Source organism: Serinus canaria, chromosome 2 (genome assembly GCF_022539315.1).
Source record: "Serinus canaria isolate serCan28SL12 chromosome 2, serCan2020, whole genome shotgun sequence".
In the NCBI taxonomy this organism is placed as follows: domain Eukaryota; kingdom Metazoa; phylum Chordata; class Aves; order Passeriformes; family Fringillidae; genus Serinus; species Serinus canaria.
In genome coordinates, this window is record NC_066315.1 from 108,064,685 (window position 1) to 108,090,447 (window position 25,763).

Here is a 25,763-nt window from a genome sequence, read left to right on the forward strand (position 1 = left end):
AACCAAACTTACATTCCACTGGTCTTCTGATGATAATATCATAACCCCCACTATACTGATATTCTGCAGCTTTACATGCCAAACATATTAACACTGAGTTATCTGCTGCTACTGGTTTCAAATGGTTTTTATGAGGTTTGCAAAGCAGGCACTGTGTATTTTTTACAAATTATCAGCAAGATGACAGAGTAATGCTTTGTACTCTTCATATCCTGAATTTGCCAAGTATAAAATCCAGCAAGACCCCCACCTCAGATCATGCTGTAAGGACAACTACTACTTGCATTAAAGCACATTAGTGGCACAAAAGCACTGCATTAAAACTTAAAAATTCAATACCCTTCAGAAATAGGCATACTTATCTTCATAAACTGGTTCATGCACAAGAAATGAAGAGTTTTTATAGAACATCCTTTTATTTTGCAAAAAATTTATTACTCACTGTTGTACAAAATAAACCTAAAAATATGATGTTAAGATAATTTTGACATGGCTAGGTAGATTGCAGATTACCTAGCAGCAGGGAAAAATCTTCACAATTTTTAAGGCAATTCAAGACAGTAACAACAAGTGAATTATACATTTTGAAATATTACATTTATAAGGTTTACTTTGTATCTGTAAACTTTAATGCTTTATACAAAGTTTCCATCACATAATTACAATATATAATGAAAGTAATACTTTGCAGTTCTTTTTTTAAAGCATCTCACTTCTAGTCTTGGTTTTACAGAAATAGCTGGTTCAAATCAGAATTTTAGTTTTTAAAACAGACAAAGGAGTAGAAGTGACTCCAGATTTCTAGTTTGTTTATAAATGGAAAAAAAATTAATTATCTATGTTTTCTGAAATGTAAAAAAAAAAAAACAAACCAAAACCAAGCAAACAAGAAAACCAAATAAAATATTTTTAAGGTAAATTAGACTAGAAAGGTACTATTTCAGTTTAAGTAATGTATTATTTTTACTCTAGGATGGTAAGTTGATAATCATCTGCTTAAAGAGCCAATATAGTTGGATGTTTTAAGCAGATGGTTATCAACTTAAGTTAACTATCTTAACTTTTAAGATAGTTATAAGTTCTGAACCACAGGATTTTATATAATTTAAAATACAAACAAACAAAAACACCACCAAACATTAAGAGAGGGAGAAGGAGACATTACTATTACCTTAAAAAGTGTATAGCCAATAACTAAACATAAAATGCAAGATAAAGCAGCAAGAAAATCACAAGGGGACAGATCTTCACCTGACATAAAGTCAGCACAGCTCCACTAGCATCAGCAGAGAAATTCTGACTTGTATCAGTCACAGATATGACAGTCCACGTACAGAAAATTTTGTTTATGTTAGTGATAAAGAGGAGCAGTGTTCAGAAGAGAAGTGTTAGCACACAGTTTTTAAAAGAAGCAAGTTTGTAACACCTTGCTTCTCATCTAGTATTTTGCTGCTGATGACTGTCATTCCTGCCACTGGCAGTGTATTTACTTCAGGATGAATTAATTACTACTTTCAAATGATACTGGAAAATATATTTAACATTGGTCTATGAAGTTCTTAACCACAGCTAGTTCTTACCAGAAATATTCCGAAGCCCATTTACAGTGTAAAACATAAAGTTTTAAAAGTACTATTTTATAATGTTGCTAAGTTTCTATACTGTTATGGGTTTTCACTCACCATAATTCTTATGGCATGAACTGCAACCACTGGAAGTCAGCAGTGACTGAAATTTAGAGCAGCATGACTCTTGGTTGTTAGCAATTATTCCTATTACAGATCATTAGCTATAGTAATTTTTTAAAAATATCTCTAAAGCATATGTTTACAGAGCAATTCCTAAAAGCAGACTTATAGCTACAGAAATAAGTAATTGCACAAGTTTCTCATAGGCACCAAGATGTTCTTTTAAGGCACAAGAGAATTCCCAGAGAGCAGAAGACAGATTACTTAACCAGGAGTGCAAATATTAAAAAAACACTTAAAACCTGGGAAGCAGAGGTGGAATACCACCCACTGCTTATGGCAGCATTCAAGTCCCACTACTGTCATCTGCCAAAGGTATTTCAGACTTTGGTGTGTTTGTGTATATATATATATAGTGTATATGTATGCTTAATCTAGTACAGTAACAAATGGGATTCAGATGGTTTCTGCCAGAGACGTGTTTAAACACTGACCTCTACAACTACCCCAAATTACATTCAAAACCAACGGCTTCTCCCACTGTAACTCTGCATCTCAATAAAAATCTATCTCAAAACCACATTATTAACACTGTTCTCAATCCATTTGAGCCTGTCTTCCTTCAAGCTCTACTTCCAAAAAGAAACAGTTTAAGGAAGTCCATAGCTGGGCAAGTAGAAAAGGTAGTGGTAGCGACACTGGACAAAACTCTCGGCAATGGCCATCATTTCTGCAATGATACTATGTCAAAACTCACAAGAAACAGAGGTACAAACTTGTGTGAAGTAAACATGAGATTTATATTGCATTCATTTGAAGTATAACAGTTTCCTCTACTGCATGATTTTTTTTTTTTTTTGATCTCTTATTTCCTTAAAAGAAAAATACATCCTCGCATACAATGCTGATACCCTATGTGGTGATGCCATAAATCCCTTAGGATAGCAAGTTTGATGGGTGGTAACCCATTAGGAGAAAAATATATTTTTGAATATTATTTTACATATATACAATATATATATATATTTAATTTTCAATCAAAATGTAAAGTCTTCTAATATATTCATGAGTATTTTTATGTCCAAAATGAAAAAATATTTCGTATCTCAGCTCATATAAGTTAACAAGGTACTTGATATGCACCAACAATATGATTTGCTTCATTTCTACAAAAATTAAAAGAAAACAAAGAAACAGTGAGTTATAAAGCTTTCCTTCTCCAAAGCCAAATACAATAAAATTTTGAAGCTGGAAAATTAATTAAAAGAACACTAAGTTTCGCATTGTGAGCAATCACAAAGAATGGAAAATGTAATCTAAGTAGAAACTAGCATTACTATTTTAACCTAAAGAAAAAATATTTTGAATCCCTTTGTTCTGATAGAATGTGTCCCATGTAAGAAAATGTAAATTTATAGCAAGAGTCATTTACACTCTTACCAGTCTATCTTAATTCTGACAAACCTCTACCCCTCTCAATTCCAAAGTACCTAATATCACAAAAGTATGACAGCCACTTATTTACAGTTTTTTTTCAGCACTCTGAAAGGCACATTTATCTTTTGACGCATGTTTCTGCTAATGTCCTAAACTTGGGTTCCAACTGATCTAAGAAGTCAAGTGCCTCTTCTTCATGCTGATCACTGCAGCAGCCTACAGAGCCAGCCAAAGATCCTTTTCCTTCATAGTTATATGAAAGGAGATAATCTTCAGAATGCTTCTGTTCTTCATCCTGTCTGCATAGGTGCACCTTCTGGATAGGAACAGAACAGATCTTATCATTTTCTTAAATTGTTATCCTAAACATATTACAAAAAAAAAATTTCTTTTTGATTTACCTTTCATTCAATTATTTTTAATCACAGTGTGTCCTCTAATGGATTCCTACATACAAAAAATGCACATGATTGGTCTATATCATTACGACTACAAAATATAAGTATTTATTAAAGAAATAATTTCTACTAATTACATATGTAAGAATAAAAGAGGAAGAACCTGTTTAAATAACCCGTCAAGCAACTAAAATCCACTGAAAATTAAAAGACTGATTTATACATAACTAGTTAGACAAGTAGTGAGAGCTTTTTGATCTCCAAGAAATGGACTACATTCTTAATGCTGTACATTCATTCCTGCTCCATTGCTAAATTACATATGAGGTTTAAATTAGCACAAAGTAAGCAGTTAGACTAAAAGCAAACAGACATCCTCAGAAAAACTCACAAAAGCTTCAGTAAATATTCAAAATGAAAAACAGCACACTGCGTATAGCTCAAGCCAAGAGAAGAAAGTAATTTACACTTTTGCCTGAAATACGTCAAAGATCACTCCTTGAAAGAGCAATATTCCAAAGGGGATGCAGAGGAGCAAAGGAGAGGAAAAATGAAATGAAACCAAAACCAGAAAGCCACCTTTCTAGCACATTTACATGTCTTCCTTGAAAAGCCTGTATATATTGACCATAGCCTACACTTCAAAGAAAATCAGTTTCAGAATACTTACTTCGCCTAAACGAGGATGTGTGAAATTATGCCACTCTGAGTAGGAGTATCTACAAGTATCCATCATAGTCTGTCCTCCTCCTTCTTTAACTGATCCCAGAGTCTGATGTCCACCTCCCTTGACTGATTCCAAGGTATGCCCTCTTCCTTTTACCATCTCAAATGTTTGCTGCTCTCCTGTTTTTACTCCATACCCTCCTTGATCACACGTATTTTGCAGAGGAATTATATTGTGATCCTAAACAAACAAAACAAAACAAAAAAGCAGTAGTGAGGACATCGTTTTTCCTCCTCATTTCTTTTTCATTTTTAATTCAAAAAGAAGAAGTGGCAATCAGAAACTGCCACAACAGAAATCTGAGAAGTCTCTTTCTTGGCACTGTGATATTTTTACAAAGATTATTATCCTTTCCCAAAATTATTTACTGATCTTTAGACATCCTTAATGTCTAAAGATCAGTAAATAATCTTGGGAAAGGATACAATGACAAGAGAGAAGAGAGGATATCTGAATTTAAATATGATATTATATGATATATTATATGATGATATCAAAGAATGGAAGTTTTATCCCAGTGAAATATATACAATCCATATTCAAGTTTATAATGGCATTACATTATTTTTTATAGGCAACAAGAAATTTGACTCATGCCACCATAACGATTTCTTGGTTTTCAACATGAAATATTATTTTTAAACTCATGTCCTCTTCTTGGGGAAGACAATGTCAGGGGGTGGAGGATGACAGAAAAGAGGTAGTCTGAAGAGCTAAGTTATTCTGCATGAATGCAGTCCTGGACTGAACTATGTTCATGGTAGACTGAAAGAAGCTTAGATGCAAAAAGCAAGAAAAATTTCATGAACATGGATCTGTTCATGAAATCAACTTCATTTGGGGTAATTTTTCAGGGGAAGGGCAAAAATTGCACCTGAAATTTACACAGCTAGTTGCCAAATATAAAAAACCTTCTCCAAGGAAAAAGAATGTTTTGCAATTAACACATTTTCAACACAGGCAAAATAATTCATTTCAATCTATTGTCAATGTTAAAAATAATTGCAATGTTATTAAAATGCTCACCTGAAACTGCCAACAAAATCCTTAAAATCTGGAAGTATTACAAGTAGCCAGCCTAATGACTACAAGGTATGTTTAAAGGTATATGGGTACTACCACCTCTGCCTAAAGTAAGAATTTTCAAATTCTTATTAAATGGCAAAGTACATCTAATGGTCCCTTCATTGTTAGCCTATTTCCTTTATCAAAACACTTACTTGCAGGTGTCCTGTTCTCAAATTGCAATGCTATGGACATCTCAATTGCAAGTTTCTATGTTGAAACAAACAGACAACTTACCATCACTTCTTCTCCCGGAGCTTCTGTGTTTGAAATGATTAAATTGTGATTGGCACAATCATCAGTCACCTGCCTGTGCATTACCCCAGCACCACAGCAGCCACAAATTGTGATCAGGATTACTATGGAAAAGGAAATAATACTATAAATTTTACCACACAATAGTATCTACTTATGTTAAATAACGAATTTTAAGGGCCTAAGCATCAAGAATGGTTTAAAAAGAAATTCATTTCCAAAAGTGCTCATAATTCAAGCTTTATATATTCCCTTTTTTCTTTTCCAAACAGTATAGCAAGTAATCACTGCATTGTTGAATTATTTCATTCTTCTAAAACACATCTGGTTTTTCCAAAAGAAATGCAAGCATCCTTTATGAAAGCACTGTGTCTTACTCATTTTCAGTAATGAAAAATTTAGTCCAAACACAGGTTAAAATTTTGTCTTATGCCTACATTTTTCATGTCTGAATATGCAAATGTCAAATTATATCATAAGGCACTAACAGGCAAGCTAAATGTCCTAATACCAGAAACTTCTGCTTCACAAAGGTCAGCAGAACCCTGGAGGACTTCCAGGATTATGCTATAGAACAATCTTATTTAATCACTTGTATTCATTTTATTCCTCTTAATAATACTACTTTTTGTTGTCAGAAACTCACCCAGAAATGACTCTGAATAACAGGATCATGATTAACTAATACCTTTCCTAAACAAATGACTAAACCTTTCATTCAGAGAACCATTCTGTTTCCTGCACTTTTCAAATTGTTAGCTTAAAAATAAAGAAGCCCATGAGGAAGAGTTCTGCCTAACTGCCCACTGAGAAACTTGATCTCTGAACACATAAACTTCTGTGAAAATTGGCCAAGAGCCACTTTCAAGCTAATTTAGCTTCTCTAGCATCAGCTGTCAGAGAGACCTGCATCAATGATTCTAGCAGGTTGCCTCCTGATGCTGACAGATGGGAAGAAGACATCCATGACAGCACTGAGCAGAGGATGCACAGGGTAAAACCTATCCACAGTAAAATAAAGGACCTATTTGTAAGTGATGCAGTCAAGAGGCAGTGAAAAAGAGGTCAGTGACATTTCACACAGTTCCTCTACTGCATGTTCCCACATCTGAAAATTCTACCTTCAGGACATATCCCAAATTTGGGTACCTGCCCTACTGAGATAAAACATCGATCTAGCTAGCCTTCAAACATGTTCAGGTCCCAGTGTTCTAGCTACTTAAGTAAGAACAGCTAGTCGAGATTCAACAGGAGCAAGACAAATTTTACTATGACCAGAAAAAATGGATAAGAAAGAAGGAAAAAAAACCCAAAAACCCAAATTTTCAAATACTAGCTACTGCAGAATGTCCTCTGTGGTTTTTAAGAATGTTATTAGTCAGAATAACATGACTGATTGTGGTAAAAAAAATGAACTTCCTTTTGCTTTTCCATATCACCATCATTGTCTCACTGGTTAACAGCAATATTACTCTTAGAATCTGTTATGCTTTGGGCAGCTCCAGTAGCACAAGGTATGTTCAAGGCTTTGGTCTGTTGTGAATTATTCACCCTGTCCTTTAATGTGTCTGCACTTCAGATGGGGCAATCCTGGATGTGTGTGTAGACTGGGGAAAGAGATGCTGGAGAACAGAGCTGCAGAAAGGGACCTTGGGGGTCTTGGTCCATGGCAAGCTGAACATGAGCCAGCAGTGCCCTGGCAGCCAGGAGGGCCAACCCTGTCCTGGGGGCATCAGGCACAGCATCAGAGCCAGGCTAGGGAGGGGATTGTCCTGCTCTGCTCTGGGCTGGAGTGGCCTCACCTGTGTGCAGTTTTGGATGCCACAATATCAGGAAGATTTTAAGCTATTAAAGAGTGTCCAAAGGAGGGCCATGAAGATGGTAAAGAGCCTTGAGAGGAAGCTGTGTGAGGAGCTGCTGAGGTAGTTTGGTTTGTTCAGCCTGGTGAAGAGGAAACTGAGGGGAGACCTCATTGCAGTTACAACTTCCTCAGAGGAAGCTTGGGCAGACACTGATCTCTTCACTCTCATTACCAGTGACAGGACTCAAGGAAATGGCTTAAAGCTTAGTCTGGGGAGGTTTCAGTTGGATATCAGAAAAAGGTTTTTCACCCAGAGGGTGGCTGGGCACTGGAACAGGCTCTGGAGGGAAATGGTCAGAGCACCAAGGCTGAGTTCAGGAAGTGATTGGACAATGTTCTCAGACAGATGGTGTGATTATTGGTGCCATGTGCAAGGCCAGGATTTGGACGCAATGATCCTGATGGGTCCCTTCCAACTCAGTATATTCAATGGTTCCATGATTTTATGGGGCCTTGTAAAATCCCTTGAGAAATCCAGTGTCTCAGATACCTCATATCTTAATTCACAACACAACAGAAATCACAAAATACTCTGGGAAATTGATTTCAGCATTCCTAGAAACAGAAATGTTTCTAGAACTCACAAACTTTTTTGAAGTCTTTTCGTTCAAGTACTAAATGCAGGGTTTTTTTGGCCTCACTTACATGAACATACAGAACATCTCACACTAAATATACTTAAACAAATATACAGAAATCCACACACAGTAACTACAGCACAAGATGAGAGCAGGAAGCCTGTGATTCTGCTATAAACAGAGCAGGTACATTAAGTCAGTGATGACGGCTATACAACAGCCAAAATAAAAAATGTTTGAATCGGGTTTGAATCCGGTTCTCTCAGCTAATTTTATAATTAAGTGAATTAATTGTACTTTGTGTTTAAAAAAAATGTACTTACGCAGCAATAATAATGATCCTAAGATCATTGCAAGGATGGCCCAGAGACCAAGGGTAACATTTCCACCAGAAAGCTGACGAGTTCTGCCGTCGCATTCAGTTGGAGTAACACAATCACAGAGATTAACTCTTACTATGTTCTCTCCTATCTTTCCTCCATTATCAATCACACTTACAGGAATTTCATAAATTCCATATGGAATATCACCCTTTGGTGAAAGATACCAAGAATTATCTGCAAAAAAAAAGACAAAACCAGATCTAGGGTCAACGATGCTTGGAACTCATTTGTCACAAATGTGACCATAATCACAATTTTCCCTTCTGTTATAGCTATACTGCTACTAGATCCACAGTAATTAGTTTCAAGTTAGATAAAATGTGTTGATACAAAACTAGATCTTGAATGAATTTATACTTTCAGCACCTTTTAAATTTTAGAAATGACAAAGCATACCTTATACAACCCTCTGAAAACATGTTATTTGAAACTCTGAAGTTGATTTAGTTCGTTACAGGAAATGACACTACTTGGGCTTACTAGTAAAGATCATCAACTAAACTGACAGTTATTAAAAAGGCTTTTAATAACTGTGTGATTGGAATAATTAATTATAAACTTATTTTATACCTATCCTACTCTTTAGTTATATTGCTGTATTCAGGGAGAATGACTATTTCCAGTGGGGGAAAAAATCCATTTAACCTGCTGCCCAGTTCAGAGGCAATAATTAATGACCCTATTATTTGAGGTCCAAAAGAAATAATTTGTAAAAAAATGTACAAGACTGACACTGTTGTACATAATGGTTGCTTTATGATGAGCTATATGAAACAACACGTATCATCCAAAATGCAGTTTTCAATTTACCTGACATAAAACTTTGCACTCTTAGATGGCTTTGCTTTCAGATTTTTCTTTTGCCTTTCTTAGCGAGATGGAATGCTACAGAATCATATCCTTTGCAACTAATTCATGTCACCATAGTTGCAAGTGTATGCACTGCTCTTGTTGCCCTCATCTGGCAATGACCAGGTAACTACCATCAGCTATAAATTTTTATATCAACAAATTTCAGGAAACAGTGATTCCTTTGCTAATAAATTGTTTATCTACTGCCCAGATCAGCTTTACAAAAAGTGTGCTGGGTAGCAGCAGTAGTAACATAAAAACTTCCAGCACTTTTGTCAGCCTATAATCAATTTTAGATTAAGTTCCAGTTTCCCAGTCCTCCACCATAATAAGAGACTAAGAAAAGTTCTATTTCTCTTTGGAATACTAGCCATTTCATTCTTAAATTCCTTAGGAATTATGAATCTTTAGTTCATTTCCAGGTATTGATGCAATGTATTACATCAGATTTTGTTCGTTCTCCTGATCTTCTTACGTCATAATTTCAGACAGCAGCTGATTTCTGACCCAAGGATGCTTGGGACAGATTCTTCTTCTTTATGCTTTAAGAGACAGATCTTTCTCCTTGCCTTTGGGATGCCAACAGTGTCATCACTGGAGGAGAACTAGAGGGACCACTAGAGACCATCATTGAGCCCCAGAGCATCTCCACTGACTACACCAATTCCAAACAGGGATTCATCCACTCTATACTTGCAGAACACCCAGGTGAGAGACAGCAAAGCCTCCTCTGCAGCCTGCAGCTGAGTGAGGAGGAGGAGGAGGAGGCAGCTTTCACATACCGTCGTGTGGAGTTAGCTTCCACATGGAAGCCAGCCTGCGGTCGTTGATGCGATACTCAAAGGGCGCGCTGTAGGGAGCCTCGTCGCCATCCTGGGCCGTGAGGCTGATCGGCTGTCTGTCTCTGCACATGATGTAGTCTGTCTGAGTGATTCGGGGGAAATTCTTGTTGCCAGGCACGATGCAAACCTGAATTGTTCCAGTGCCTGTTTTACCATCTATGAGATAAAAATAACTAGGTTTAGCACCTGCTTCTAATATTGTCACGTTAATTTCTGGTCCAAACTTTCACAATTAAACAGCATCAACTGTATTATTTGTGTTTAGAAGTAAGCTGTATTTTGCTGAGTATGTGTGTCTGCGTGGGACCACATACTACGCTAACAGGTAGGAGGGGTAAGAGGAGGAAGAGTTCATAACCCAGGAGTAAAGGACACTATGACAAGCAGAGACAAAAGCAGAAAGTGAAGACTTCCAGCCTCCTAACTTCCAGAGGGAGAAAATTAACTACATTTTCCCTACCTTCACCTCTCTTGGAAACAAAAACACTAAGGGAACAGAGCACTTCTTTCTGTCCTCTGCCCTTTAAGTCACCATGCATTCATCAGTGACACATACCATGCCACCAAAGTCAGCATGCAAGAAATAAATGAACTCTTCCTTCCTATTACAGTTTTTCTAATACACAAATGGTCAATGCTTGTCATATGCATTCCAGTGAAATTACATTGTCTACTTTTTAATCCTTTTTCTAGAAATAGTTAATTGCAGATATCATGCTTACTACACAGACAATAGAAGTTCTAAACAATTTAAATTTGTATTATTTACATTTGACTTTAAAATGCAAACTTCGACAGAGTTAGAATTGTTTGCTGCAAGTTCAATGACTTCTTTTCAAAAAGTCCTCTCTACTTTCTCTGTTGTCTAGCTCACAACTGCTAGGAGCTATCACTTAAAAAAGAATAGTCAAGAAATAGAAGAAATATACTCCAGAGAAAAATCTCTCAATTTAAAATTACAAAAGGCTTTTAAATGGGGCAGATAATGTCTCAAAACATTTAGATCATGCCTGATTTATAAAGGCTCTCCCTGCTAAATAATATTCCCTAAGTATTTGACAGAGCTATCACAAAGACAAGACAATGGACTAGGTGGGCCACTGGTCTGAACCACTGCAGATGCACCCACACTACATTTGCACATAAACATCTGTTACACACCACAGAGACTCCAACAACACTTAGTACTCACTTCTGTCTATTGCAAGGACTGTGATATTGCATTGACCTCGTCTCATTTCTCCTATGTCTCGGTCCAAGACCCTAACAGTTCTGATTTCACCTGATTTGTCATCTATGTTGACCCAATTACACTGGCCAGGTGGTATCCGGTATCTGTGAAGAATAATTTGTCTTGTTAAAGATCCCAAACATAGCACACACATGTATTCAGATACATGTATTCATATACACTGACAGCGGTGCAGCTGCACACACCAACATCCAGCCTCAACAATTTCCCCCTTCCCATATCCCACCCATGCTGAATTCAAAAAAAAACCCCAGTAAATAAAGTTGTTTCATACCTTATGCCCTCACTATTTCCAGTTTCTGGATCTTCTGCTACATATCTGCCAATAGCCGTCCCAATATCCTCGCACTCTTTAACGTCCAAGGGCAACAGACAGGGTTTGAACACCGGTCCCTCATCCACATCCAGGACATGCACAGTAACAGAGCTGGTGCTCTGGGAAAGTTGTTGGGAATGGGGAGCCAGCAGGTAGGGTGCCTCATTGTTGACTCCAATTACCAGGATCCTTTGCTTGGCAGTTTCATAGTCCAGTCCCTGTAACAAAGGTGAGGTGGTGTTTTTTCCCTTCAAACCAATACAAAACCTAACATTCTTTTCACCACGCAATTACTGCAGCTCAAACTGTACCACATTTACAGAAGAAGCCAACTGTCCTCAAATAACCCATTGAGATAGAGTAGAAGGACATGATTTTTTTTTTATGTAAAGTTTTAAGTTAGTCAAAGAAAAAGGCCTAAAAAATACCCAAGTAAGCAATACCACTGCAAAATTTTGGATAAATCTTCTGAAAACTAGTTACTAAAAGAACAGAAAGAAAATAAATGTAGTGGAGGATTTTCTTCTTCTGATCTAGTTAGCCATTATTTTATCTTACATATATTTCCTTTTCACCAATGGTCAATCACACTTCTCTCTAGAAGCTACAAATCCACCAGAGAATTTATGGAGTTGACAGTAAGTACCTACCATTTATTTTTCAAAAAGGTTCTCCAAAGTCATTTTATACCTTTAAAAGCTAATATCCTAAAGTCATAATATTCTCTAGTGTACTACAGCATTATAATAAATGTAAAAAATTTCAACTATGTTCATATACCAGGGACAGAGCTTTAGAAAAAGTTCTAATCATTACTAGGAACAAAAACTCCATAATAAATATTAATAATTTAAAAAATTACTAGCATCAATACGTCCACAATTTACATGTTCAAGTTTTAATACTAATCTTTTCTGCTCCTTAGAAGTTACCTCTTATAGCAGTTATAAAAGATAAAGGAAAAGAGGCAAAGGGATCTGCTGAAGGACAGATGCAATGGGCCTTTTACCTCACATCTGTAAAACACTTATAGCAAACAACTAAACTGACACAAATTTCTTAGGGACATGCCAGAAGCAAACCTGAAGTCAGTACACTGCAAAATAAAACCTGGGGAGCTTCATGCTGAACTAGGAAGTCTACTTTACCCCCAGAGAGAACAAGACTGAAGAAGGTGCTTTCCCTGCTTTGCCACTCTCTCATTTCTATTAAAAACCATCAAGCATTCCTCAGTTACATCCCCATAAGTCTAAACAACTCCAGCTGTAGAACCAGTCCAAAGCACCATCCTCTTCTGAAATGAAAAACCAAATTCTTTGGATTCTAAACACACAAAATTCAGGAACAGTCTGGAAGGTGAGCTTTGTGTGTTAAGTTTTAAAACCAAAACTTGAAAATTCATAAATTTTCCCCTAGCCCTTCAATTTTACTTACCTTAACAACACACAGTATTCCTTCATTTGTGTTTTTGTCTGTTGTAATTTCAAAGGCCTGATCATCATTTCCTCTTATAATTTCATACACTGCTCCTGAGCCAGGTGAACCAGGTTCATCAAGATCAACAACAGAGACTCTCAGTATTTCTACATTCACTCTGTTTTCTTCCACTCGTGTTTCATACTTGTAGTACCCAAAAAAAAATTAATTTAAATCAGAGAATAGTGTTCCACAAGGCAGGACTGAAGAGCATCATATTTAAATAAGACTACTTCAACCTAAGGAGTCAATTTACCAGGCTGATGAAATTATTTATTTTGTTTTCATGCATTAGCATATTTTCTCCATTCCTCCCTTATACCTTGAGTCAAACAAGAAACCTTTCCTGACAGCACAACTGAAATCTCAGCTTCTTCATACTCTCAAACTATCATTGACATAATTAATTCTGGAATTCTCCTTCCAGGAAAGGTAGATTAGCAGTTTCCCTCAGCTACATCAGCTATAGATTGTAATTTGCATTCAACAAGATCAACATGAGAATTAGAAAAGACCTTGGGGTAAATAGGAAAATATATATAAATAAACCAAAAAGAACTTGCAAAATATCCAAAAACTACTAAATACATCTCTACTCTGATATCAAAAGATTAAAGGATTTTTTTGTATTTTTGTGTTAATCTGTACAAGCTGAAGTAGAGCAGGTAAGAGTGATTCTCAGTTGATATTACTGATGCTATTCTACAGTAGTGAACAGAAGAGATAAATTACATGCATTCCTTATGAAGAATGAATTATTTTTTCATATATTTCATATTACAAAATCTCTTGTGGTATTTGAGATGCATACACAGTTGTTGAGACATACTCTTTGCCCTGAATCATATTCATGGCTGGAATAAGCAAAGACATTTATATTAGCGTTAACTGTCTCAGGGTATTAGACTTCATACTTGAGGGACTGTCCACCAGGAAATTTGAAAGGGGATGAACCTTTTTTTAACCTTTGTACAGACATTTTACTTATGCAGACTTACTTGTAATTGTTTAAAGGATGGTGCATTGTCATTCGTATCCTCGATTTTGATGACAACTGTTCCTGTAGTGCACAAACCAAAAGGCTGACCTGCCATATCTCTCACTTCAACTAACAAAGTGTAACTGGGTACAAGCTAAAAAGAAGAATAAAAGCATAAAGAAGTTTGTCATACTCACTTTTTTAACTGCATAGTAACACATAGTTATACAGGAGTAGAACTAAATATTTCATTCCTGTTCCGTAACTCTGCTCTAAATTCAGTGCTTTCCAACAAAATTGGCTCTGTGGCTTTTTGCCCTATAGCTCAAAAGGAAAAGGAGCAAAATAATTTTCAGTGGCTAAGCAGTACTGAGTTCAGCCAGCATCTGTTAGTAAGATGCATGCTATAACCCGCATTAAATAAAGCTTCTCACAACATCAGCATTATTTTCCAGAACCTGAAGTTTTGGAAGATACAGATGACACACTTTCATCTGCTATTTGTGTCCCCTTTGGAGCAGCAGAGTATTCCCTCACGTTGTCAACACGTGAAGTGTTTCAATGCATGTCTTTTATTTCACTAAGGATGAAGAAAACTGCAACCAGCCTCTATGTGGGCAATACAGGTTAAGGCAATGCCTGTCATTTGGCAGGGTCTGGCACTGAAGGAGTCAGCAGCCTTACCAGTTCCAAGGGGCTCTCCAATAGGAAGGAGCCAACTTAAACCCCTAGCTTGAACCAGAACAGCTTTTTTTTTTAATTTAACAACCAAGGAAAAGGGGACTGGGGAAAAAACGGTGTGGGCAGAGGGGAGGGAAGACACAACAGTAAAGATGGATTAGGCACAAAAAGAGAAAGTTTGCAAATCAAGGCAAAGCTGTAGTTCTGAATGCCTGGAAGTAGCACTGGGTTTCTCTGGTACAGGAATGAAATCTTCTGTTCTACTTCATAGGTTTATCTTTAAAAGATAGGCAGTGGTCTAGTTTTTCAATCCCTTCTTCCTTCAAGTAGTCACTGTGTCAGTTTCCTTAGTAGTCACAGTGATGCTCACAATCACTGCAATTTTCTCCTGCTGAAAAAGCTAAGCACTGTAACTGCAAGAGCAAAGTTTCGCAACAAGATGTTTTATGTAGATTTTCAGCCATAAAACAACACAAGCATGCCGTAAGTCCTTTCATCTTCAGAAAAGTTGTGCCTGCTGCAATGTCTCCTAAAATGACTGTCCTATGCTAGAAATATTATTTTGAATGACGCACACCTGTCATATTTTTCCTAGTGTAACCTATCTCACATGACATTCTATCAAAAAAAAGAAATCCTGTATCTTATTTGCTTGAAAGCTAGCTGATAAAAATAAATGGGTAATGGGTGACACATTAATTTTAAGAAATGATATGTTACTGTTTAGGTTTCAACTACTGCAGATATTTCTGGTTAATATAGGATGACTGACTTCTTCCAGAGAAACTGGTTCATCTTCTCTATGAAGAAGCAAGAAGCACCACAAATCGAGCTTCATTAGGAGGAATCAGTGGTTTTTGGCATTCCTGAACACAGAAAGTGTTCAGTGAAAACGTGAAAAATCCATAGGTTGAACAGCTGAGCAGTAGGAAGTTCTCTGCCAAGGTTAGCTAGAATATGGTAATCTATGCAGAAACTCTCTGGACTAATTGCAGGTTTCTGAAAGGGTTCAGAAGAAGCCTTAGAGACAGTAACAAAAAATGAAAAAGAAGCTGTGTCTGTTGATCCCCATGCCAGTATTTCATAGAATCATAGAAAGGCTTGGGTTGAAAGGGATTCTAAAGATCATCTAGTTTCAAACTGCCCATGCCACAGGATTTCATCCCCATGAACTTCCACCCCCTAAATCAGTTTGCTCAGGGCATGGTACAACCTGGCCCTGAACACTTCCAGGAATGCGGCATCCACAACCTCTCTGGGCAACCTGCTCCAGTGCATCACTACCTCTGAGTAAAGAATTTCTTCCCAACATCTAACCTAAATATCTCCTCTTTTAGTTTAAAAGACCACTTCCCATTGTCTTATCACTATCTGCCCATGCCAAAAAAAAAGCCACTTTCCTTTTTCATAAGCCCTGTTTAACAACTAAAAGTCTGTAATGAGTCTTCTCTAGACTGAACAACTCCAACTCTCTCAGCCTGTCTTTATAGAACAGGTGCTCCTACTTTTGGATTTGAACTTCTTCACATCCCTCCTCTGGACCTGCTCTAACAGCACCATGTCCTTTCTGCACTGAGGAGGCCAGAGCTGGATGCAGCCCTGCAGGTGGGGTCTCGCAAGGGCAGAGCAGAGCAGTGTAAAGCCATCTGTGTGCACTAAATGACAGCAGAGAATGTTTCAGGAAAGATCACCTCTCTGTCCAGCTGTGGCAGCAATACAGAGATGACACCGGTGTCACCGTGTAAAGAAAACGCTGGGGTAATGGGAGGGGTTTGTGACACAATGCGGTATTTCAACGTGGTATGCAGAGTATAGGGCTCATCTCTGTCCTCTGCAATCACTTTCCCAACAACAACACCTGTGAACACAACAGAGCAATTTTAAGTTTCAGAAAAATTTACAAATAGTAAAAAAAAAATTATTTGAAAAGGTATTTCTGTTTTAAACATGTGAAAAGAGCTACTTGAACATTTACTGCTGCTGTTTGCAAATTCAGTCTTTGCTGCAATATAATACTCCCCAGGAAATCTCACTGAAATGTCTTAAAAGGCAGGATCACACCTAGTCATACTGGTATATAACAAAGCTGAGCAGTGATAAGTGTGTTCACTGATTTAAAACAATTCTTACCAGGTCTGGAATTTTCAGGAACACAAAATTCAAAAAGATCTTGTGTAAAATAGGGAGCATTATCATTGTCATCTTCTATCCTGATTGTATGCACAAGGGGTACTTCTGGTGAATAACCATCTGGAGTGGTTGCAAAGCAAATGATCTGTAAGAAAAATTCAGTGCTTAAGAAAAATGCAGAACTTTTAGTTCAATGGAGGAGTCCATAAAACAAAATTAAATACAGCATGGCAAGCACATCCTTCTCAAGACCAGGTTTTTCAGGCACGTGGAAGGGGGTGTTATTGTTATCTTAGAGTGAAAGCAGAACAAAATCTCTGAATACTTTCCAATCTTTTCCCCCTTCCAGTCCTCACACATTATAAGTGCTTTTATCACTTTCTCCCTGATCCCTCCTCCAACTCTATCACTTTTTTCAAGTTTCCTGAACACTTTTTTTTCAGGTGTTCACAAGGAACCTCAGCTATCAAAATATAAATGTATACATTGTTATTTAGAACAAAACAAGAACCAGAGCAAAACTATTTGCCCCATTATAACATAACCTAATGAAATGCAGCAATAGGTACTGAAAATTATGTTTTAGAAGCTGTTTCTACTAATTGCCTTCTTACACTTAGCCAGTAGAGAGAGCAGTGTACCTTGTTAACAGATCTGAACAGCTTGAGACTCAGAAAACCACAGTCATCTAGAGTACACCATTATTTCTGTTTCTACAGATCTTTTCAAGCTTCCCTAAAAAAGTCTTCTTAGAAGTAATGCAAATCCAATAGGTCACTATATTTATGTTGTAATTAGAGAATAAGAAGTGAAAAGCAAAACTACTCTCAAGATCTGGATGGCCAGCAATTTATTTATTTGCTACTGATTTTATCTCTTCAACACCAAGGATATTACTCAGAATAGACAGGTGATTCCAGATCTTGTTTGCTACCATCTCCCCTGCAACCCAACTGTCAAATATATGCATGAGAGATTTAAAATTACATATATAAATATTATATTTACACAACATAGGCCTGTACCTGAAAACTTGGATACTGTTCACGGTCTACCGCACGAGTAGCAAAGATATTTCCAGTTTCTCTTTCTATGTAAAACAAACCCTTTGGATCTTGATCAATTCCTGGTCCACTTGCAGAATAATAAATTGTGTAGTTCTGAGCTGTGTCTGACTGGACCTAGAAGAAAACATTTTTAAGCCCAAGGAAAAACAGCAACAGCATCTCAATACATTTCCACCTTTTCATGATCATATCAGCACAAACAAAAATTCCTAAAACTAAAAAAAAACCTTGATTTACTGTTCACAGAACAGTAGGAAAACAGCCTGACATGTGACTGCCTTCCTTTATAATGTGTGTACATGAGGAGTTAATTCAAACTTAGAAATATTTAGAATTCTCAAATTAAAGAGATGACAGTATAAGGGAAAAAAAATTTGAAATCCAATTTCTCTCAAATATCTCACACACAAGGCATGTTCAGATACAGACAGCTTATTTCTGAACCTGTTCAAGAGACTTTAGTTTTAGTGCATTCACTGAGAATATGGTTTGCACCTAAAGAAGAAAAAGTGAAGGAAGGGAAGAAGGAATAAGGACCACATAGAGTAGAGTTCAGAGACATGCCAATTCAGATAGCATCTGCACCTCATTACAAGCACCAAGGAGGCAACATTAGACTTATCTATTTATAAACACTCTTCTCCCAAAATACTTTTCCTTATTTACTGAATGCCAGAAGTTAGGAGGGTAAGATTAGTAGAAGAATGATTGCTCTGCACAGACTCTGTTATTACACTTGTCTCTACACATCTGCTACCAGCCACTCTGTAATCTAGTGAAGGCTAGATGGATCTATGATAACTTTAATTCTTGCATTTCTCTTTCACGCCTACTTGTTTTCTCCCACTAACTACTTTTCTGAATAACATAGGCCATACTCAGTCTTCAAGGCTGAAGGTACAACACCTCGAGCTCCAGAAAGGATGTAGACAAGCAGGCAAAATTTACCTGAGTCTGTGTTTACAAAATCCTTTTCTAAACAATGTTTAGTGGAGGGTTGCTTGCTGTTGCTTTTCTTTTTAATTACACACACTGATTTCCAGGCCAAAGAGCTCTCTTTGATAGCATGTCTCCCTTCTTTTTTCAACTTCTGCACAATGCCTTTTCACTCCAACAACTAAGATCACAAGTTATTTCAGGTACAAGATCACAAGATATACAATGAACAGGACAGAACAAGACAGAGGAATAATAGCATTGGTAGATAATAAAAGACAGCTCATCTTCTTTATCATAGAAGTCACATAAAAAACTAGCATGGGTCATAAAATTAAGGATTTTATAAAATGTACCTGCTGTATTTGCAGTGGGAAAGGTCCCAGTGAGTTCTCTATCATGACAGATGGAATAGGGCCCCACCTTCTTTTGGTTCTCTTCAGAACTGTATCCCTAGCATGCCTGGTATTCGGTGTCTGGGTCGAGAAGATAGAAAGACAGATGAGAATACATCCATACATTCTTAACTGCATAATTTTTGCTTAACTGCCATCCTGCATTTCCATCTTTTTCTCCCCATTCCAGTCTTCCTACTGACAATTTGTTTTTCCAAGATCTTCATTTCTGATTATATCTGTGATAATATTCCAAGCTTTTTCATTTCTTGTAATACTTTGCATGAATAAGATCTGGTTTAATTCCTCAAACGTGGCTTTTAAGATTCTTGACATTCCTGATTATGCTACTTGCTAGAATCTCCCATTTGAGAAAGGAAATCTGCTGACTAAAGCAACACAGTAATCAACAATTGCTAAATAAAAATACACACTACACCAGTATTTTGCCTGATTATTTGAATTCCAAAATTCAACTACAGATACCTAGTACAAAGCTGTATTTTGTGAAATAATATTTCAAATAAGTAAGATATCTTGAAATTAGAACCTAACCTTTTTTTCTTCTTCCACCAAGTCAACGTGTATTTTCTTTTGAACTTGTTCTTGAATGTCCTTAAGTAATATAGTGAAAGTCTTTTTCTCAGCAGACAAAGAAAGAGCAGATGTTGTATACACAGAGCCATCCTCTAGAACCTTGAAGTTGTCATCACTGGAACTGATAAGCTCTGCAGACTGAAGGCATTCTTTCAAATCAACTGTAAAAAAAAAACATTTAAACTATAACTCAAACAGCAAAAAACAATATCCCTCATAACACAAAAAACCCCAAGCCCCAAGTAAAAATTGTATTTACTGACAGAAAGAGTCTTCAAAAGCTTGTCACTCAGTATTTACACAACACCAATACTGATTTTAAAACCCACTAATGCACTCCAATTTGATGAAGTTTCCATTAATTTCCACTCTTGTATGCATTAGTGCTTCCTAAACATCATGGGTGCTATATGGATATTGCTCAACAAAACACTATTACACTGGTAAAATTGTGGAAGCAGAGACAAAATTATGTACATTTAAACACAAAAAATATTTCAGACATGCCCATTATTGGAGCAGTAGCTATTGCATTTGCCTCGTGCTCCGTGCCCTACAATATCGGTGAAGACGATTAATTAATGCAAATGCCCAATGGAGATGCTACATCTTGGAAGTTTTGCCCTCAGGAGGAAAGCACTGACTGGTACTATGTGATTTAATGCTCTTGGGAGGACAAAGGCCTTTAAATTATGAGGCAGACAGATGGGAGAGATAAAGACTAACTCTAGAACAAACAATTAGAAATTTTTTAATATGCATGTGATAGAATCCCATACAGGCAATTTCAGCATATTTCCCAGGTATTTTTCATTGTATTTGCTGTCACTTGTGGCTAAAATAGATTTTTTGCACTTAATAAACTCGGTTCACCAGCAAGTAGTTTAGTACAGCTGGAGAAAAAGCAAAATCAGCCCTAAAAGAGGATGATTTGACACCCTGAAAAGGTTGAAAGTCAGAGACAAACTCCAAACAAATGATCATTGCAGAGCACAAGATGTGTATCATGGTCTCAAAACCAAAACTCTTCAATACTCTTTCAATGGTATCATAGTGGATGGGACACTGCTGTATAAAAGCTGATTGCAAAATTCATGAAGATTCAGAATTTCATCCTGTATATGTAAACGACATTTTCAATTAACTAAATTTCATTCCGCTTTCAAAACTGCAAAAACAGATGGGAAGCATAACTTAAAATACAATTTGATTTTTTCTTCCTCTTAAGTCTGTCCTTTAAATGCACAAATAAATTAAGATTTCCTAGGCTTTCTATGGTACTGCAGCAGTGACTCCTATCCTTTTTCATCTGTACAGTGCAAACAGAATATTGAAAAGAATATCAGTGCCTCAATTAAATGTGCCTTATACTGCTACCTATTACAGCACTGCATTTCCAAAAATACCAGACTGGAGATACTGTTTCTGATGGTTACATGAGTCAACCCAATGGTCCATTAGTTATAGTTTTGTGGGGTATTTTTTCTTTAAAACCTCTGGTATAAGATATAAAGAACTCTTATGATAAGCAAGAAAATCCTGACTAATTTCATTGTCAAAGTATGGTCCTTTCATCAATTCAAAATATTTCTCCATAAATGCTTTAGTAATGTCTTTTGAGCTATAATGGTTTTGTTAAAAGTTTTGGGGGGGAAAAAAGTTTAGAGTTCCATGTTATACAAGTTCTTTCAAAGCACTGCAATAACATGAAGTTTTATTTTTATATAAATGAAGCTTACTTACATAGACAAATGTTAAATTCTATGAAAACTCACACAGCTGCAGCAGCTTTCTTTGTTTTACTATTTAAAAGTAAGATAAAGGAATTTTCACTATAAAGCTACATTGTGTACTGTGAGCAATTGTGATGAACTACAATTCACTTTATTTGTTCTTTCTACAGAAATATGGATGAGGACTGCAAACTTGGAGCACACTACTCTGCTGTCACAGGACTCACAAAAGGCACCTCTGAATTCTCAAATTCAGTCTGAGGCAGCACAGAATCCTTCAGCACCTCCTCTGCCACACCTTTCAAAGCTGCCTTTGAAAGACTGGTCTGAAAAAAAAAATAGGAGTGGGATGTTTTCTGGTCTCCTCTACTCCTCCCAGTCACCTGCAAGCTGCCCTGAACTGAGGCAGACTGTCCAGTCAGACAGGAGCACTCTCCCAACAGAATGTGCATGCAGGACACCTCTGCAACACGTCCCCTCATGCGCTCTCAATGCCCCAGCACTGCTGAGCAGTCACATCCGTGTTTCACACAGAAGCAGCCTCTTGGTGCCTGGTTAAGCAGGTTTTGTCTTCTTTTTTTATCATCTCCTTTGTCCAAATGACTTATTCTCTTCTTCACATGACAGTGGGTTATGGGTGCAGTTTGGAATATCAAGCATTTATTTAAACAGTAAGCCTTAGACTCCAAATTTTGAAAATATTAAATTCTGCCATTTTAGTTTTAAATTATACCCTGTGATCTGACAGGGTTTAAACCCTGCTCTTTATGCGAAAGTCGAAGGGATGCATGGAGCTGGTGTTCAAATCCGTAACAAACACAGGGCGTATCCTTCATAAAAAGCTGATCCAGCTGTTTAGCTGGCTCTCCAGTCATCCATTCATTCCATTAAAAATAAAGTCTCCTCCACTGTTAACAGCATCTCCAGCAAAAGTGCAATGCTGTGTTGTTAAGCTGGGAATTTCATAGTTTCTCTCACCTCTGCCAACTAACTTGTCAGCCTCTAGTTCAGAAGGAACATGAAAAATTACTTTCTTGCAAGCTTCACAGCACAAACTCAGCACCTAGAAAACAAATGAAGAAATCAGGAAAAAAACCCACATAATTACATGGTATTTTGAACTAGACACTGATGCTGACTTTGGTTGGTCTGTTTGTTTGTTATGACAAGCAAGCGAAACAGCACTGAAAGAACTCCTCCCTACAAATTCAGCTTCAAACTGGAAACAAGATCTGACTATTGCTCCTGTATTTGTCCAGGGGTCGTGTTTTGTTTTGGTTTTTCTTTTGGGTTTTTTTTTCCTAAAATCACTGCACCACTGGCATTAACAGCAAGAGTTCCCTTTGACTAGAGGATTTTGCCTACGCTCCTACTTCAGCAGAGATACGATAAAATACATCTTCACTGTGGGCTCCCTCTAACAGCATTCCTGGCCAATTCAGATCCCAGGTCTCTAAGTATTAAGGTTTAATGCACCAACACTCAGTTTGGTGGAATTGTGGCAATGCTGGACATTAAAGGGACGAGTGTCTCATTAAAACCTCATGACGACACTTGCACTTATGTATCACTTTGCATCTTAAAAGTGCATTCTCAACAAGCTAATTAAACGTAGCTTCAGCAATTAGATATGACATAAATAAAATGTCGTGTATCACAGCAGTCCACTCCCATATAACCAGTTACAAAATAGGGTCCTCCTAAAAATTCAAATGAGTAGTAGATAACCAGACCTTTTTCTAAAAAGAATCACATAGAAGTACAAAGATTTTCCTCAGCACAGAGCAAGTGAATCCTGATCTCAGATTATATGTGTGTGTTTTTGCCTAGTTTCTATCTCTATGTTTAAAATTGTAATCCAAAAAACACAAAGACAATTAAACAAAGACATAGAAAAATGTAAACAAATCTATCCACCCTTTTATGTGCATTTACTCTTTCAGGATGAAAGTCTAGCAAAAAAAAGGAAAAGCATTTTTATTTTGCACATACCTTTAGGATTAAAGGTATAACGAAGTAAATAGCTAATGGAAATCCTAAAATTACTTCTGATGCTTATTAAGAAAATATTTAAATAAAAATACTTTAAACTCTGAAAGACATTAGGACCCTTTAGAAAAAAAATGCTGTGTCTGCACCATAAAAGCTCTTGATATAGTTCTGTATATATATATATATATATATATATATATAAGCAGTTATAAAAATTGCATATACACAAATAATTTAAACATTCCTGCTAATGTATTAGTAGGCTTTCCTTATTAACAGACGCTTAATACAACACTCTCCTCTAAAAGACATCGCACTAATTTTTAAGATATTGAAATTACAACATCTTTTTACACTGTTCTGAAATATTTTAAGAGTCAATATGACATGACATAATTTTTAAATAGTTATGCCAAGCCCAGTCTGATGTCAGCACAAAAAACTATTGAGTAGTTAAACAAAAGTAAGTGGTAGTTATTCATGGACATCAAGACATAAGGAAACATCAGGTAAAAAAAAGTTGTGATGTCCTTCCACTTTACACAAAGAAGACACCTCAGGATTTTTTTTCCTTTTTTTAAATTAGACACATGAATAAAGGTGCTTGCATTTCTTTCAGTTTTACTTTAATATCCTGGCAAAGGCAAGCACACAGTGTCTGAAATAGTAACATTATCATTAAAATGTACATATAAAATTAATATTAAAATAATAAATTCAGTGCTTCAACACTACCAAGTATTTTCCTTTCACAGGCTCAACCGACCATCTGCCCTCTTTTTGCGAATGCAATGTTAATAGGGAGGAAAGGGGCTAGGAAACAATAGAAAAATCACTTTTACTCATCTACTATAAATTTAAAAAAATAAAATCGTGAGAGAGAACTACCCTGCTCTGACACCCAAAGGCCTTTCAGGAGCTGATAATTATGTACAAATACAATAAACTAAATGTAAGGGAAATCACTGAAAAGCGTTTCATGCACAACTAACTCTCTTAGAAGAGCCCAACATGCTCCACACTGTGGCAAAATCCTTCCCACGGAAAAAGAAGAACCAGGTGGGGAAGAGGCAGAGTGGGAGATTTAAATAAAATTAACTGCGGTATTTTTTTTTTCCTATGAATATCCAGCAGCAGCATCAGCGACCCGAGCGTGCGCCCGTCGCGCAACCTCCCGGGAGGCTCCAAAAGCCGCCCGACCACCTGTCCCAAGGCGAGCGGCGCATCCCGCTGGATCCCTGCCCGCGCCGAAGCCCCCCGAGGTGCGCCCCGCGGCCGCGCAGCTTTCGCGCTGCTCTGCGCCCCTCGCAAGGGCCCCGCCGAGGAGAAACCCGATTTGGAGAAAGGAGCCGGGCAGAGATCACCCGCTCGGATGTCTCCCCTCTGCGCTGCGCACCCGCGGAGCAGCAGGAGCAGCGCGGAGGAAAGGCGCGGCCAGGTGCGTGAGCGGCCGGCGCGCTCCGCTGCGCTCCCGCCGGCGCCCACCCACTCGTCCCACTGATCCCAGTGATTCCGCTTTCTCCCTCCCTCCCTCCCTCCCTCACTCACCAGGAGGCCGAGGACCAGGCGGGGGGCTGTGGGGGCCATGGTGCGCGGGGCTGGGCGGGAAGGGGGGAGCCGCCGCCGTCGGTGCTGCCACGGCGGGCGAGGGAGCGAGTGCGAAGTGGCGGCGGAGGTGGCGGCGCGACTCCGCGGGAGCGCGGCTCTGCTGTCCCCTCCCGTCTGCCACAGGAGCCGGCCGGTGGGGAGGGTGGGACCGCGCGCGGCAGCGGCGACTTTAATTACTGCCTTTTTTTTTTTTTTATCCGCCTTTTGGGTAATGCCCGTCCCGGGCACGGCGCTGGAACACCCCGCCCGCTCACCGCCCACCTCCGCGGCGAGGCGCTGCCCGTCCCCTCCCCTCGCTACCCCGCCCCGCCGCGGCGCCGGCTGCGCGCAGAGCCGTGCGGAGCCGCGCCCGGGACAGCTCTGCCCCCGCCCCGGCGTGCCGCTCCCGGGCGCGGCACCCTCGCCTCCCCTCCCTTCTCCCTGCCCTTCCCTTACCTTCCCTTTCCCTGCGGGCCGCGCTCCGCGAGGCGCAGGTTCCGCACGGGCGGGTCCCGTCCCGTCGGGGCGGTGCCGGC

The 25,763-nt window shown here is 38.1% G+C and overlaps 1 protein-coding gene across 2 annotated transcripts; it reads right to left on the minus strand.

The window, feature by feature from the left end:
- Positions 1–390: 390 nt before the first annotated feature.
- DSC1 (desmocollin 1) lies at positions 391–25,382 on the minus strand. Of its 2 annotated transcripts, XM_018909662.3 has the most exons (17): positions 25,189–25,382; positions 22,627–22,711; positions 19,874–20,076; positions 19,280–19,399; positions 17,946–18,101; positions 16,921–17,065; positions 16,482–16,648; positions 14,129–14,263; positions 13,089–13,274; positions 11,613–11,872; positions 11,279–11,421; positions 10,027–10,242; positions 8,333–8,566; positions 5,553–5,674; positions 4,194–4,430; positions 3,527–3,572; positions 3,303–3,441 (listed from the first exon to the last, which is right to left on the minus strand). In XM_018909662.3, exons 1-16 carry the CDS (start codon positions 25,225–25,227, stop codon positions 3,534–3,536), a joined length of 2,487 nt encoding a protein of 828 aa, XP_018765207.1. In that variant the 5' UTR covers positions 25,228–25,382; the 3' UTR covers positions 3,303–3,441; positions 3,527–3,533. The 2 variants fall into 2 exon arrangements, with proteins under 2 accessions (XP_009100905.1, XP_018765207.1); XM_009102657.4 differs by lacking the exon at positions 3,527–3,572 and having other exon boundaries at positions 391–3,441; positions 25,189–25,380.
- Between the last annotated feature and the right edge of the window lie 381 nt (positions 25,383–25,763).